This window comes from Carcharhinus amblyrhynchos, chromosome 17 (genome assembly GCF_965287045.1).
Source record: "Carcharhinus amblyrhynchos chromosome 17, sCarAmb.v2.hapA, whole genome shotgun sequence".
Lineage (NCBI taxonomy): Eukaryota > Metazoa > Chordata > Chondrichthyes > Carcharhiniformes > Carcharhinidae > Carcharhinus > Carcharhinus amblyrhynchos.
In genome coordinates this window covers 33,103,183-33,117,651 of record NC_137340.1, presented here as the reverse complement: position 1 = coordinate 33,117,651, position 14,469 = coordinate 33,103,183, and the positions used below count along the sequence as shown (strand labels likewise).

Genomic DNA, 14,469 nt, shown 5'->3' with positions numbered 1-14,469 from the left:
CACTCAGCCCTCCTTCTTCGCAGCCCCCCCCCCCCCCCCCCACCCCCAATCCAACACAGCCCCTATCCCTGTCAGACACTCGTTTCAAGTCCCTCATTCAGGTCATGCGTCTTAGTGCCAAAGGAGTTCTGCACCCCCGTGACACTGACATTTTGGCCTGGTGAGGGGGTTCAAGGAGGCAGGTCCAGTGGCCATTTTCCCCTCTGCCACTGCTAGGCTGAAGAGGAGCTCAGGTTGAGGGCAAGGGGTTGACCTCGCCACTCTCTACCGTAGTGGGGTACCTTTGGCTAGACTACCCCTTCTAGGCCTGGCAAACCTGAAGGTCATCTCTGACATAGTGATTTCAGACAACTCTGTGATAAACGCCTGCATTCCTGTCTATCAGCTATGCAATTTTTGAAGTGTCCATGTCACTTTAACCTTCATGCCCCCTGGTCACGTGGCAGGCTTTTAAATCATTGCAGCATTCTGTTCTGCAACTGATATTTTCCCTTCTCCTTGTTAGATGCTGCAGGTGTGAGTAGACCCCTTTGAAGTCCTGTGACAGAGAGGAAATATCAATTTCACCTTGTGGGGGAAGGGGGTGGTTCTAATCCATTCTGTACAGCTGTGCACTCAGCCCCAGTGTACGTACGCAGCTTTGATTTGAGGCTTCTGGGGCTCCCTAGCAAACTGAAATCTTTGAAATCTTCTCTATGTAACTGGGAAGCCTTGATCTGTCAATATCAAATTTCAGTGCTGTGAGAGAGGCTTTTATTGACAGCTGTATTTATCAACCTTCCCCTTCACACTTGAATGCATCTCAAATACCTCCATTGATCCTCACCACGATGTTTGTAAAGATTGGAAGCTTGATTGACAGCCTGTGGTTTCTTCAAAAAGAATGTGTTTTTTCTCCTGAGGGGTTGATGATGTGTTTCCCTCAACCAGCATGCCATGTCCCTGCTTCGGTTTAGCAACACCAAAACCCACCTGGTGCCGTGCCTGCTGAGGGACCAGGTGAATTGGGGGGTGGGGGAGGGCGCTGGTGAATTAGTCGTCAAACTCGCAAATTGTAATATAATTTAATACATTATCATCGGTTTGCCGCCTGCTCTGTGTACCTGATTGGGGACACTGGCGCAGGGTCAGGTGAATCCTGATTGCCTTGACGCCCCATCAGGAATCCCAATTTTTGCCCAACGCCTCTTTCTGAGAGGCATTAGGATTCCTGTTGGCTGTCTGGGGAGGTCGATGAATTCCACCCCCCACCCATGTTCCTCAAGAGCCAGTTTATAAAGGGTGGAAGGTGGCAGAATTCTCCAGTTGAAATTGGAACTCATCGGGACATTACAGATTGATCAAGAACAAGTGTTTCTGTGTCTAAACTCACAATCTCGGTTTTATTGAATTCACAGTGACGCTCACACTGCAGTCCAAGAATGCAAGCCATGAACAGTACTCCTTTAACATCGCCCATTTTATTTGCCATTAGACTTTCAGTGTCAGAAGTGAAGCAGGGCTTATGGACTTTCGCTCCTGTTATTTGTATACATTTATTCTTGCTATCCCCCCCCAATTAGTCTGAATATTACTTTCCAGCAGTGTTTTAGGGAGTGTAACTATGGGCAAGTTCATTGATAAAATTTCACTAACAAATTTGCGGACTCCTGACTTCCTTACTACACCCACCCCCCCCCCCCCCCCCCCCCCAACCCCCCCGTGACATCACCAACCAAGTCAGCCTAGGGTTACCAACAGCGTGAGATCTGTTTTCCCTGGTTATTTTATTTTCTGTAGGAAATGGTACCGTTAAGCTTCCTGCACTATGTGATGCTATTTCCTCCCTAACACACAGGCTTAGTGTGCCCACACAAAAGCACACAGTAAACATGTTTCAATAAAGTGTTAGTGTTAATATGATGCTGGAGTGCAAATTGGAGGGCAGAACACTCCTTTCTGATCTATGCTCGTGATTTGAACCTAATGTAAGCTGGTTCATGAATGAAATGAGTTTAGGTAATTTCGAGCCATTTTCCTTGTGACATCTGTCCACAGCACTATTTTTCCTATAATTGGCAATAAGTTAGATGTTTCATTCACAGTTCATTGTATCCCCTTATGTTGCATAGCTCAGAATGATATCAAGTCATTTTCTTGTAATTGTTCTGAAACATCATCGCAGAACGGCTTCTTGTTGAGTCCATCTCCAGGTTGCTTTTAACAATTGACACCATGAAGAATTTAAGTCAGTGCATAATTTAGCATATTCTAGACAAGAGTTTTTTTTGTTAGAAATGAAATGCAGAAATATGGAGCTCAGCATAAATAATCCTCAGTACAGAAAGACATTTAAACAGAATTCCTGAATATTCATCCATTTCCATCGCTGCACAGCTCAGCGCCAGCCAACTGCTATCCATAGCCTGAATCCCCTTTCCCATGTCACATCAGCATAGCCATTGGTGCACTGAAATGATCTCCTGCTTTGTTTGTACTGCTTCAGGTACGAGGGCAACATGATGGCACAGTGGTTAGCACTGCTGCCTCACAGCGCAAGGGACGTGGGTTCTATTCCGGCCTCGGGTGACTGTGTGGAGTTTGCACATTCTCCCCATGTCTGTGTGGGTTTCCTCCGTGTACTCCAGTTTCCTCCCACAATCCAAAGATGTGCGGGTTAGTTGAGAGTGTAAGAGGGATTAGCAGGGTGCATAGATGGGGTTACAGGGATAGGGCCTGGGTGGGCTTGTTGTTGGTGCAGGGTTGATAGGCTGAACAGCCTCTTTCTGCACTGTAGGGATTCTGTGATTCTATCCTATGATTCTATGACTCTCCATCATAGATTTGCAGACTTTAAGTGAATGTGTGCCATGCAGTAGCACATGCCTCATTGGCAATCAGCTTCATGACCAATCTGGAGCAAAAAAGGGAATGCAGTGGGTGGGAAATACAACTGCGCGTTATTTACTTGAACTGTCGACTGTACTCTAGAAATGTTGGGTCATTTTATTAAGAAGAAATTGTAAGATTAGCTGCTAGCGTCAGTAATATTTCCCTATTGTGATCACTGCAGATGATTGAAACGGAATGCTTTAAGGAACTCAACGTGTTTGGTCCGAATGGAAGCTTATCTCAAGACCTTGACAGGAGCTACACCCCTGAACCACCCAAAAAAAGTCTGCTTCAAAGACTTTTTCGACGGCAGGTGAGACCCAACGCTCTGAGAATACTAAATGTTCTACCGCTTGATGTCAATCTTACACAGACTACTATAATGTCGTTGTTGTTATTGTTGGTGATTCCTCAATACAACCTGTCCCTCTACAGAATTCAATCAGATCATTAACTACGAACCTGCTGATCTACTGTCCGCGAATGGCTGATATTTGTTACATTACATGACGTCTCATTTCTGACCAAATAGGAAGGCTGAGATGACATTTTTAACATGATGTATGTTAGTGCCATCTTGTGGTGCTTTCTCTGTATTTATAAATAAACCCGCACTGTACTTCAACTGGATGCTACTGCTTCTGGTGGGGGAAAAAAATCTATGTTTGAGGAATTTGTATTTCATAACTGATTAATTTCTGGAAAATGCAGTTTACTCCAAACAATATGCTGAAGGTTAGAAATGAAGAGTTACGGTTGGGAACCTGTGGAAATCTTTACCACAGAGAAAGCTGTTGGGGCCAGTTCATTAGATATGTTCAAGAGGGAGCTGAATGTAACCCTTTGTGGTTAAGGGGATCAAGGAGGGAAAGCAGGAATGGGATACTGGAAGTGCATGATCAGCCATAATCATATTGAATGGTGGTGCAGGCTTGAAGGGCCGAATGGTCTACTCCTGCATATATTTTCGACATTAGAAATGTGCCAAACTTTTGTAACTTTTAAGGTTGGCTTGGGTAGATCAGCTCTTACCTATATATGATGAAAGTTGAGGATTGTCTGTAGATATCAAGAGTTTCAAATTACTGCTTGATGTAATCGCAAATCAGTTTCAAATTACTGCTTGATGTAATCGCAAATCAGTCTCCAAGTGGTAATCTGCGATCACCCAGAGGGAAAAGGCAGCTCCAGCCTGTAAGAAACTAGTTCTGCGTTACACTGATCCCAGTCCAGTTTGAACTGGGCTGTATTTGCATACATGTAAACAGCTGATCATTGTAAGTATCACTAGACAGATACCAATGGGATTGTCATACAACCTATCTTAATTTATTCATTCAGGAATAACTGTCTTCCCATTAGTTGGGAATTAATTAATTCCAGGGCCTTTTTCCTTCACTACTAAGGTGTCTTATCTACATAGTGTGAAGAGGAACTTCAATCCTAAATTTGCCTTTCATGGATTTGTGTTTGGGCTGCCTTACACGCTGACAAAAATGTCATTTGAGCTAATCTTCTCATCGAACAATACAGGACAGAGGGAGCTGCTTCAAGCCATCACATCTGTGCTCATTTAATGCTTGCTGACCCAAAGTTTCCTCATAACCTCCTGACACTAAAGATTAGTCCTTACGGATACAAATCAACACCTATTCCCCAGTTGTTCAATAATAACCAAATTGCAAGTAAATTTATAATGTTTCACACAGGGCTTGGAGAAATTTTGAGCTCACCACTGCACTCCCCACTGCCCTCCCACCACCCCAGATGCTGGATCAATTGAAACTTTTAAGACTGAAATCAATAGGTTTGTGTCAGGGAGATACCCAGGGATGTGGAGCAAAGACAGGTAAAAAGATTGACTACAGATAGAATGAGCATCAGAGACTGAATGGCCCACGTCTTCCATTATGTTCCTATAATAGGAGATTATTTCACCCGAGGCATGTTGCATCACTCTCACCCTTAAAATGGGAAGCTATCAAAAGCAAAGAGTGTTTTCTTCCAGCCCGACATGCTCAGAACATGCACATTAGTTTTACCACATTCCGAGTCACACATTGACAGTGTTCCTTTAAGCATGTCATAATTGATTATTTTAAATTTATTTGCCTATGAAACTTTACATAAGGCAAAGAGATGTAATCCAAAACAAGTACAATGTTCCCCCCACCCCACCCACCAGCACTGACATCCATCACCTCCCACCCCCCTCAGCAATTACCCCCGCTCTCCCCTCTCCCCCTCTCCATCCCCCAACTAACAATCATCACTGGCATCACCGTCCCTCTTCCCGCCTCTCTTCCTGCAACAACTCTGGGCTGTAAGCAAATGTTGTGTACGGGTCAGGATTGAATTTGCATTTCTTTGTTGGAGTTGGATTCCAGCTTCAACATGATCTTGCAATCTTTGCAGTTGGCTTCTTATACAGAACAGAGCCTGTTTTTTTCTCCCCATCAACTATTTCCTAATTCAGAATTGAAGCAATATTACATACAGACTTGCTTTCAGTTCACATCACCATTGGTTTTTAAATTTATTATCCTATGCACATCTCTTTCACATTGCTTCTCAATCTGAATTATCCAACTAATACGCATTTTATATATTGGACACAAGGGACAGAATTCTCCCATTTTCAGGCAAAGTGTCCATGCCAGCACGAAGTGGGAGTGTTTCCCACTGGCTTTGGCAGTGTCTGTCACGTGGGTTTCACCCACCTGAAAGATGCAAATGAGCTTGCCTTGGGGAACCACCAGGCACCCAGATCTCTGCACTCAAAGACAGGCCTCTCCCACTCCTCCCCAAACCCCCATAAAAAAATGAAATGGTGACCGGGGAGCACCACTAACCCAAAGAGGGGCATCCTCTGCCACCCCCACTACTCAAATAACAGCTGTCAAAGGTTGGCAGATGTCATGTAATTGTCAAGAGGCTGGAACCATGGAAATGGAGATTCTGAATGAGATTGTCAGACTGAGGGGGTTACAGAGGCAGGGAGAGGAATGGATAAGAGTGGTTTTAAAAACAATGACAGAATCTTACCAAAACATGGCAGTGTCAGGCTCTGACTGAAAACCAGCCTGTTTTTCTCCAGAGAAACAAGCACAGATCCCATGACACAAACATGCTGGCAAAGCCAGTCAGACCAGTCTTTAATGGGCACCCTGATCAAAGCAAAAACCTCCCTGCACCCCACCACAGATACCTCAGGAGTTCCCCCCATTGCCCCCACCCCACCCATCAGCACTGACATCCATCACCTCCCACCCCCCTCGGCAATTACCCCCTCTCTCCCCTCTCCCCCTCTCCATCCCCCAACTAACAATCATCACTGGCATCACCCTCTCTCTTCCTGCCTCAGACCCCCAAAGAGTCATCGCCACCATCTCTTTCTCTCCTCCCCACCACACATACATGCCCCCCTCCCAAGAAGGTTCTGCCCCTGGCACACACTGGCACAGCCAAGTTGGCACTGCCAGGCCAACACAGTGCCAACCTCTGCTGGAGGGGAAGTGCCAGGGAACTGGCTGGCTATGCCCCTCTCCACTGGGGGCTGTACTCACCTGTACGCCACTGGGGGGAGTTCCCATGACAGGTTCCCATCTGGCTGAACCTGTCGTAAACCATGCTGCCATGGTGTCACTTTGGCGTGGTTTGAAAATAGTGTGAGGGTGTGCAAGAGAGGTCTTTAATTACATTCAAATGGATTGTAATCAGGCTCATGTCCATTATTGCATTGCTGACGAGGGGCGATAAAAATCAGAGATTTGCCATTTCCAGGTTTCACTGGACCTTGAGCCCCCGTGGACAGAGATTGGCCCCAGTGATGACAAATGTTACATTTAAGGCAGTGGGCACTGGGAACCTTTGTTAGTCAGTGAGGAAATGTTACAAGCAGCACAATAATGGATGAGTACATGTTTATATATATTTTAAAATCAACTTGCACAAATACCTTTACTTTCAAGTTTACAATTCACAGCATCTTTGAATGGACCTTATGGTGGGTGTGGGAGGAGCCATTGTAAAGGTTAGGGAGAAGTAAGCTGCAGGGATGCAGCTGGCCCCCCCTTGGCCAGCTCACCTTACAGACATTTAATGGCTGTTGCTTGGCTTGAGCCAAGCCTTCCAGCCTCTTTTGGGAGGAAGTCCCCCACCAAGAGCTGCGGCCAGTCAAATAGCCAGTGGCGGTCTGGATCCCAAGCCCATGGCTGGAAATAGTGACCATTGCTGGGACTACATCCAGCCCCAAATGGCAATCACACTGGTGCCAGATAGCAAGGTAAGTGGGAGAGGCTTTACTGGGGGCAGGCGGGCCATCCAGCGAGGGTGGAAGGGGTGTCTGAGTGGACAGGCGGGGCTGTGAGGAGAACTGCAGGATTGGTAGACCCCTGGGAGGAGTTGCTGCTGATGGAAGTCTATGGGAAATCTTGTCACCACATTGTATGGCACAGACATGAGACAAAATTGGTTTGTGCTTTGAAAAATAGGATTTTGGTGTCTGGGTTGCAATTGAGAAGCCCTTTAGCTAGCTTGGCCAGATCATTGCCTGCCTTGTTCAAAATTGAACACGTGGCAATCCCACTGCTCAGCTCTCTCTCTCTCTCTCTCTCTCTCTCTCTCTCTCTCTTCCCCCCCCCCCCAACCACAACACCCCGCCTAACCAGCCATGGAGAAAGGTGAAGGAAAGCAAAGAGTGAGAGTTTTTTAAACTTAGGAACAAAGTAGGATGTACTCAGCCGTGATGTATAAAGATACATGTCTAGTAACATTTTGATTCATGAATTTATCATCTGGCATTATAATAACATCAAAAAATATAACGTCTAAAATCTGTTTTAATCATGTTACTAACTTTGCGGCAGTTACCTTATCTTCATTTTGAATAAAATATCTGCAAGTGCTAAGGTGGTATGTCTGCATTGGGAGAGTAATCAGAACCCAATATCCCTGCTCGAAGGTAAGTGTGTTTGACCTTAGCTGAACAATGGAAAACCCTTTGACATTAGCGGAATAGAGTCATAGAGATATACAGCACAAAAACAGGCCTTTCAGCCCAACTCATCCATGCTGGCCAGGTTTCCTAAACTGAACTAGTCTCCTTTGCCTTCATTTGGCCCATATCCCTCTAAACCTTTCCTATCCATGTACCTCTCCAAATGTCTTTTAAATGTTGTAATTGTACCCACCTCTACCACCTCCCCGGCAGCTCATTCCATATACACACCACCATCAGTGTGAAAAAATTGCCCCTCAGGTCCCTTTTAAATCTTTCTGCTCTCACCTTAAAGCTTTGCCCTATAGTTTTGCACTCCCCTACCCATGGGAAAAGACCTTGTCTATTTACCAGATCAATGTCCCCTCATGATTTTATAAACCTCTACATGGTCATCCCCTCATCCTCCTACGTACGCTGCAGGGAAAAAAGTTCCAGCCTCTCCTTTATTATTCAAACTTTGCTGTCCCGGTGACATCTGTTATTTGTTGTCCAAGATTCAAGAGAGATCCAGAAAGCTGTCAAGTGAAATGTGACAAGAGAAAAGAACTTCAAGAAAGGATAGTGAAATAGGGAAATGGAGATCCGTGACATAAATTTACTTTGCCGTAACGAGAGAGATCAAGTTTCCCATTTTGGGTTCCCAAACATTGCCACCCTTCTCTGGGATAGTAACTGGGCAGTTAAATTACAATTCACTTTTATCGAAATGAGACTCTTTTTGTTGCCTACTTTTCCATTGGTCATGGACTGTGTTCTCTCTTTTGCAGAATCATCACAGTCACTCCAACAGCACTACAAATGTGAAGACCCATTCCAACCATCATGTGAATTGCCATCAACCTAATTCAAACTCTGGAGGAAACAGCTAGTCCTTGGCTCGTGTGGTGATCCTTTGTATTCTTTCAACTTTTCCCATTTCCCGGAACTATTTAGCGGGGGAAAGCGCCAGTTCCTGATAGGGTGTCCATTCCACACGACAGAGCTGCTCCATCTTTGTTGGTCTAGCTGCCTCACTTCCTCTCAGGTCTGTCTTGCAGCTTGGGATCATGACATTTGAAACAACAAGGTGGTGTTTCCTTAGAATATTGCAATAGCAAATCAATGAAAATGGCTACTTGCACGTATTTAAATATAGCATTATACTAGAACTGTATTTTGTCTTTATTAAGGAAAAAAAATGGAGGTTTTGTAAATTTCTCTATAACTGTCTCGGTTTACATTTTGTACATTTGTATTTAAAGTAAGTCAGAATCAGGATGTATATTTTCTGCCCAGCAGCTGTAGAGCCATGTGCTGATTCCACAATGAACATCTTCTGTATTTTTATGAATTGTGATTTAAGACTTCCTCCGCATTTAACAGTGAGAGAACTTTTTAAATCTGCAATAGAACATTTTTTTCATATTCTTTTGCCATATCTGCAGTCATTTTATATTTTTTGTAGTTTGTCATACCCTGAAATTTTATTAAATATCTTTTTCATTTGTATTGCTTTTTTCCCTTTTATTTTTTTATTTGACAAGTGCATCTTTCCTATGATTTCTCTGTGGGTGATATTTTATCAGAGCGAATGTATTTTACAATTTTTAAGGAGCTTTTTGTAGCACATATAAATTATTGCTTATCAACGACTAGGGTTTTCAATGTGAAACTGCAAATTTGAGGGGACAAGTTCATATAATTTACTTTTTGATTAAGACTAAATTTGGTTGAACCCTTACACCACTCAAACATGTCATTCAGCTTAGTTGGCACATCATGTGGTACTAGTTACGTGCTATGATATATGAAACTCGTCTCATAGAAATAAATATGAGTAGGCAAGTGTGATGGCTTGTGCATTAGCGTAATGAGTCATGTTGTAGAAGTGTATAGGTAATTCGAAATGATTCCAAATTTGTTGTTGTGGCTTCCCAACCCCGGAATGGTAGGGCAAAAGGAAGGTTCGTTACTTTGAGGTGGGGAGGGTTAGCTGGTCGTTTTTAGTGGTTCTACTGACGACTGTCATTAGCATGGATTTGGACTGATGTTGGATGATGACTATAAAGGGTAAGGAGGATTTAAAAGAAAGGAAATGAACTTGAGGGAGTTGCGGAACCTCGCTGCCTCTGGCATGTACATTACAACACCCCCATCTACCATCATGGGTGTGTTGTGGCTAGAAAAGCATTTGAATCAAGTTGTGCTGAAGATCACAGTATTCTCATAATATCTAATGATTCTGTAAGCTCCTGAGAACTTCAAGGATGCCTTACAACCTCAGCAATGCCCACTGCCCGTTTGTTTTTTGTGTAATATGCGTTTAGTCACCACTTACGGGTTTTGCAGCAAAGCCTCTCTAACAAGGAGTATTTACACAACTCGAAAGCACAGCAGAGCAGAAGGGGGACACGTTGAGAAATTGTGCTACCTTTTAGAGGAAAATTTGCATGTACAGAATTACAGAGTAGCATTAAAAGCTGGAGCTAATGATTAGGAAGTTTATGTCACTCCTGACCTGGGGCATTTTTATTTTCCTGGACCTTCTAAGTATAGTTCAAGTAATTTTATTCAAATGTTACCAAATCCAAAGAATGAAGTGTATTAGCAAGAATGTTTCCTCATCATTTATAAAGGTATTGTACAGTGTGCAGTCAGATGTGGTGTAAGTGTTAAATCTACCAATGTGAACATTTAATGTCAATAAACATTTACCTTCCTGACAAAATATAATTGGTGTGCTGTTAATTCCTGTTAATTGAATAAACGTGTGACAACATTGTATTCAGTTATCAGAAGCTCTCAGTAAAGTTTAGCAAGAATTTTCTCCTGGCCAAATCCCATGCATAATATCATCACAATGGGAGATTTTCTTCAATTGGAACCATTTTTGTTCCTTTAAATTTGCCGTAGCTTATATAATAAACCAGTGGTACTTCACTACAAACAGTTGAGTTGTAAAGTTAAATAACTGCAGTGTTCATATTCACTTAACAGGAATTTACAATTTTGATTAATTAAAATTTAAGACAAAAGATAGAAAATTCTATTTCTAGTTTTTATTGACATCACACAGAAATGTTTACTTGGCAGATATATTCCAAATTTTAATTTAATGCTTTTTGAATAAACATCAGCTGAAGCGGAGTTCTGTTGGGTTTTTTTAACATATTGTAGTTAACAATTCTAGGTACAAAATTTCTTTTTTAATTTCTTTAAGTAGAGGATCTGTTTAGCCAAAGGGTTTTCAGTGAAGTCCGGGCATGGTAGTCTCCATTAAAAGCCCAGTGATTTTGATAGTGTCATGAGGGTAAGGCAATCTTTTTGGTTTGCTAATTAGCAAATTACTGGGCACCTACTTGAAGGTGAGTAAGGTTAGAAGGTACCAATTGTGGCAGTAAATGGATGGGAAGAAAGAAGGCACAAAAATAAATAAGGAAGGACATAACTTGATTTTTCTGCGTGGGACTTGGAGAAAACCCTATTTATTTTTGAACTTAATTGCAAGATGAGCCAGAAACACACGCCATTTGATCCAAATAAATTATTTTGTAGCAGAAAGCAATTTAGAAATGATGTCACTTGTTTCAGTAACAGTTTAGCGTGTTAAATGATTTGACGCATTATCTGCCATGCTGACAGTATAGAGATCCAGTTTATTTAATTGGATAAGGCTTAATTTGTCCATCATTACAAAAGTAATGATGTACATAAGAGTGGCAGAGTGCATTTCATATTATATCCTGCCTGATTTGATCTTCCTCTCCCTTTACTGCATTTTATTCACATTCTTTATGTATTTAATTTATATTTGCATCTGTGCACCTTGGGTGCAAAAACAAATCGTACTAAACTATTAAATGGTTCAAGCCACATGTCTGTGTTTCATGAGATCTGCCGTTTAATAACACTGGTTTTCTGAGGTCTTAAGTCCCAAGAAAGGCAGGAAACATCCAATTTATCAAATAAATACAAAATACCAAGTTAACCTTGAGGGAAAATGGTCCGTGAAGTTTTGTTCTGAAAATGTCAGAATGAAAATTGTGGTAAACTTTTTAACCATACTGTCATTTGTTATTAATGTCAGAAAGTCTGTTTCAGACGAGCGCATTTCCTGTTTGTAATAATTCTTAAATGAAAGATGTAGTTGTCACTTTTTGTATCGGTGTGAGTTTATATGTTTTCCAATAGAATGATTACTGCCATTTGTTCTGTATTAATAATATTGGTCGATTATGGTATCCAAAGGTTTACAGCTTTTTTTTCAGGGAATTACACTTTCACCCTTTCCCCCGGGTTTACAGTGGTTCTGAGGACCATGGCTTCTGTCTTCTCTGACTGCTCTTCATTCTGAGTAACTTACGTCCAAAAAAAGACACATGCTGCTGTGACTAGATTAAAAACAGTTGTTTTTAGTAAAATAAAAACAGGAACATTTGAATTGAAAGAAGAAAGTACTGTATCTTTGATCTGTAAATTTCAAATGATTATATGTCTAAATACAGTTGTTAACCTTATTTCTGGATTTTCAGAACTTCTGATTTTGGGTGTCTTGGTTTTTACTGTGAAACTCTGACAACATTCTGAAGGGTTTGCTCTAGGGGAAAAAATGGTGCAACATTATTTTGCTTTGAAAGCCCATGATGTATGTATAACATTTAATAACCTTTCAGCCATTTGTCCAGTGCAGTCTGAATAAATACATCCTTATTATCAGTTAAACTGCTGACACAATTATAACAGTATGCACAGTTGTATTTCTTTTACCAATTCCCAACTGAAAGGTGCAAATAAATACTATTTCATTCTTCACCATGCCACTAAATGTTTCCCTTTTTAACAGTGCCCTCAGGAGGTATGTGTATTGAAAACAGCGCTGATGTTTTGAATCTTTCTGCTTTGGGAAAGGTTTTGCAGTAACATAGAATTATAGAGCACGGGATCAGACACTTCAGCACAATCATTCCAAGCCGACCAGGGTGCCTGCCCAGCTAGTCCCAGTTGCCTGCCTTTGGCCCATGTCTCTCTCTCATCCTTTATCCAAATGCTTGTTAAATGTTGCTACTGTACCTGCCTCAACCATTTTCTCTGGCAACTCCTTCCACATACCTACCACCCTCTGCATGAAGAAGTTGCCCTTTAGGTCCTTTATAAATTTTTCCCCTCATCTTAAACCTATATCCTTTAGTTTGTAATTCCCCTTCCCTGGGAAAACGAATGTGTGTTCATCCTATCTATACCCCTCATGATTTTATACACCTTAATATGAGATCACCCCCTCATCCTCCTACACTCCAAGGAATAAAGTCGTAGCCTGGCCTACCTCTTCCTATAACTCAATCCCACTAGTCCTGGGCAACATCCTTGTAAACTTCTTTTTGCATTCTTTCCAGTTTATCAACGCCTTTCCTATAACAGGGTGACCATCTCAGTTAAATAATCTGGGTCACATTTGGATCAAGATTATTCATAATAGAATAGTAGTCTACACTGCCAGTGTACACTGTAGATGGCGTGTGTTCTTAGTTAATGACTTTACTTTGAAGTCAATGCATTTCAGTGTATTTAGACTTGTTTACACTAGCAAAACACCAATCACTGAAGTCAGATATAAGCTTCACTAAATTATCTACATGGTTGGATTTGTATTGATTACATCTGCAGCACTAATAATGTGTATTGGTATTTATATTCCTTGTCCACGGTTTAATCTGTCTGGTATTTACATATGCTTTACACTAAATAGCAATACCTTATAAAAATACCAGCATCTCCAATTTAGGTATTAAGAATAATTCAGCCTAATTGGTGGTGGAGGCTGCCTCGCTAAATATTTTTAAGAAGCGGGTTGATGGGTTTTTGATAAGAGAGGGGATTAAGGGTTATGGGGAGAGGGCGGGAAAGTGGAACTGAGCCACGACAGATCAGCCATGATCTTATTGAATGGCGGGGCAGGCTCGAAGGGCCAGATGGCCTACTCCTGCTCCTATTTCTTATGTTCTTATGTCTGCAGCCTATGCCAGAAATGAATCCTTCTATTGTTGATGGAGGTGTGGCAGGTTCATATTACTGACTAGTGAAAAGTTTGAGAGAATGGTGATGGAAAATAATGTTGTTATCTAATTATGAAACTAACTGAATAAGGATTTATTTGAAAACTTAGCATGAATCTGCACTAAAATGTTGGCCTGCGTGTTCCGGAGTTATATATCACCTGGTTTTAAAAAAAGCATTTTTATTGAATGGTACAGTGGTTAGCACTGCTGCCTCACAACGCCAGGGGACCCGGGTTCAATTCCGGCCTCGGGTGAATGTTTGTGTGCAGTTCTCCCCATGTATGCATGGGTTTCCTTTAGGTGCTCTGCTTTCCTCCTGCTCTGCAAAGATGTACAGGTTAGGTGGATTGGCCATGTTAAATTGCATCTTACTGTCAGGGGGACTAGCTAGGGTAAACACGTGGAGCTATGGGGATAGGGCCTGGGTGGGATTGTTGTTGGTGCAAGCTTGATAGGCCGAATGGCCTCCTTCTGTGGGAGGTTCTGTGAGTTGATGAAATGATCCTGGTATAAAAATCATGTGTTATTTCAGCTGTTTTCCTTGAATGTGCTCTGGAATCA

The 14,469-nt window shown here is 42.0% G+C and overlaps 1 protein-coding gene across 5 annotated transcripts in view; it reads left to right on the top strand.

Annotated features, from left to right (window-relative positions):
• The window catches only part of LOC145354430 (G protein-coupled receptor kinase 5-like), a 244,073-nt gene extending 233,074 nt beyond the window's left edge, over positions 1–10,999 (top strand). For all 5 annotated transcript variants that reach the window (XM_080205752.1, XM_080205754.1, XM_080205753.1 and 2 more), the window contains 2 exons: positions 3,053–3,184; positions 8,641–10,999. In XM_080205752.1, the coding sequence (XP_080061878.1) occupies positions 3,053–3,184; positions 8,641–8,742 (234 nt within the window). In that variant the 3' untranslated portion in view covers positions 8,743–10,999. The remainder of the gene's footprint in view (positions 1–3,052; positions 3,185–8,640) is intronic.
• The last annotated feature ends 3,470 nt before the right edge of the window (positions 11,000–14,469 follow it).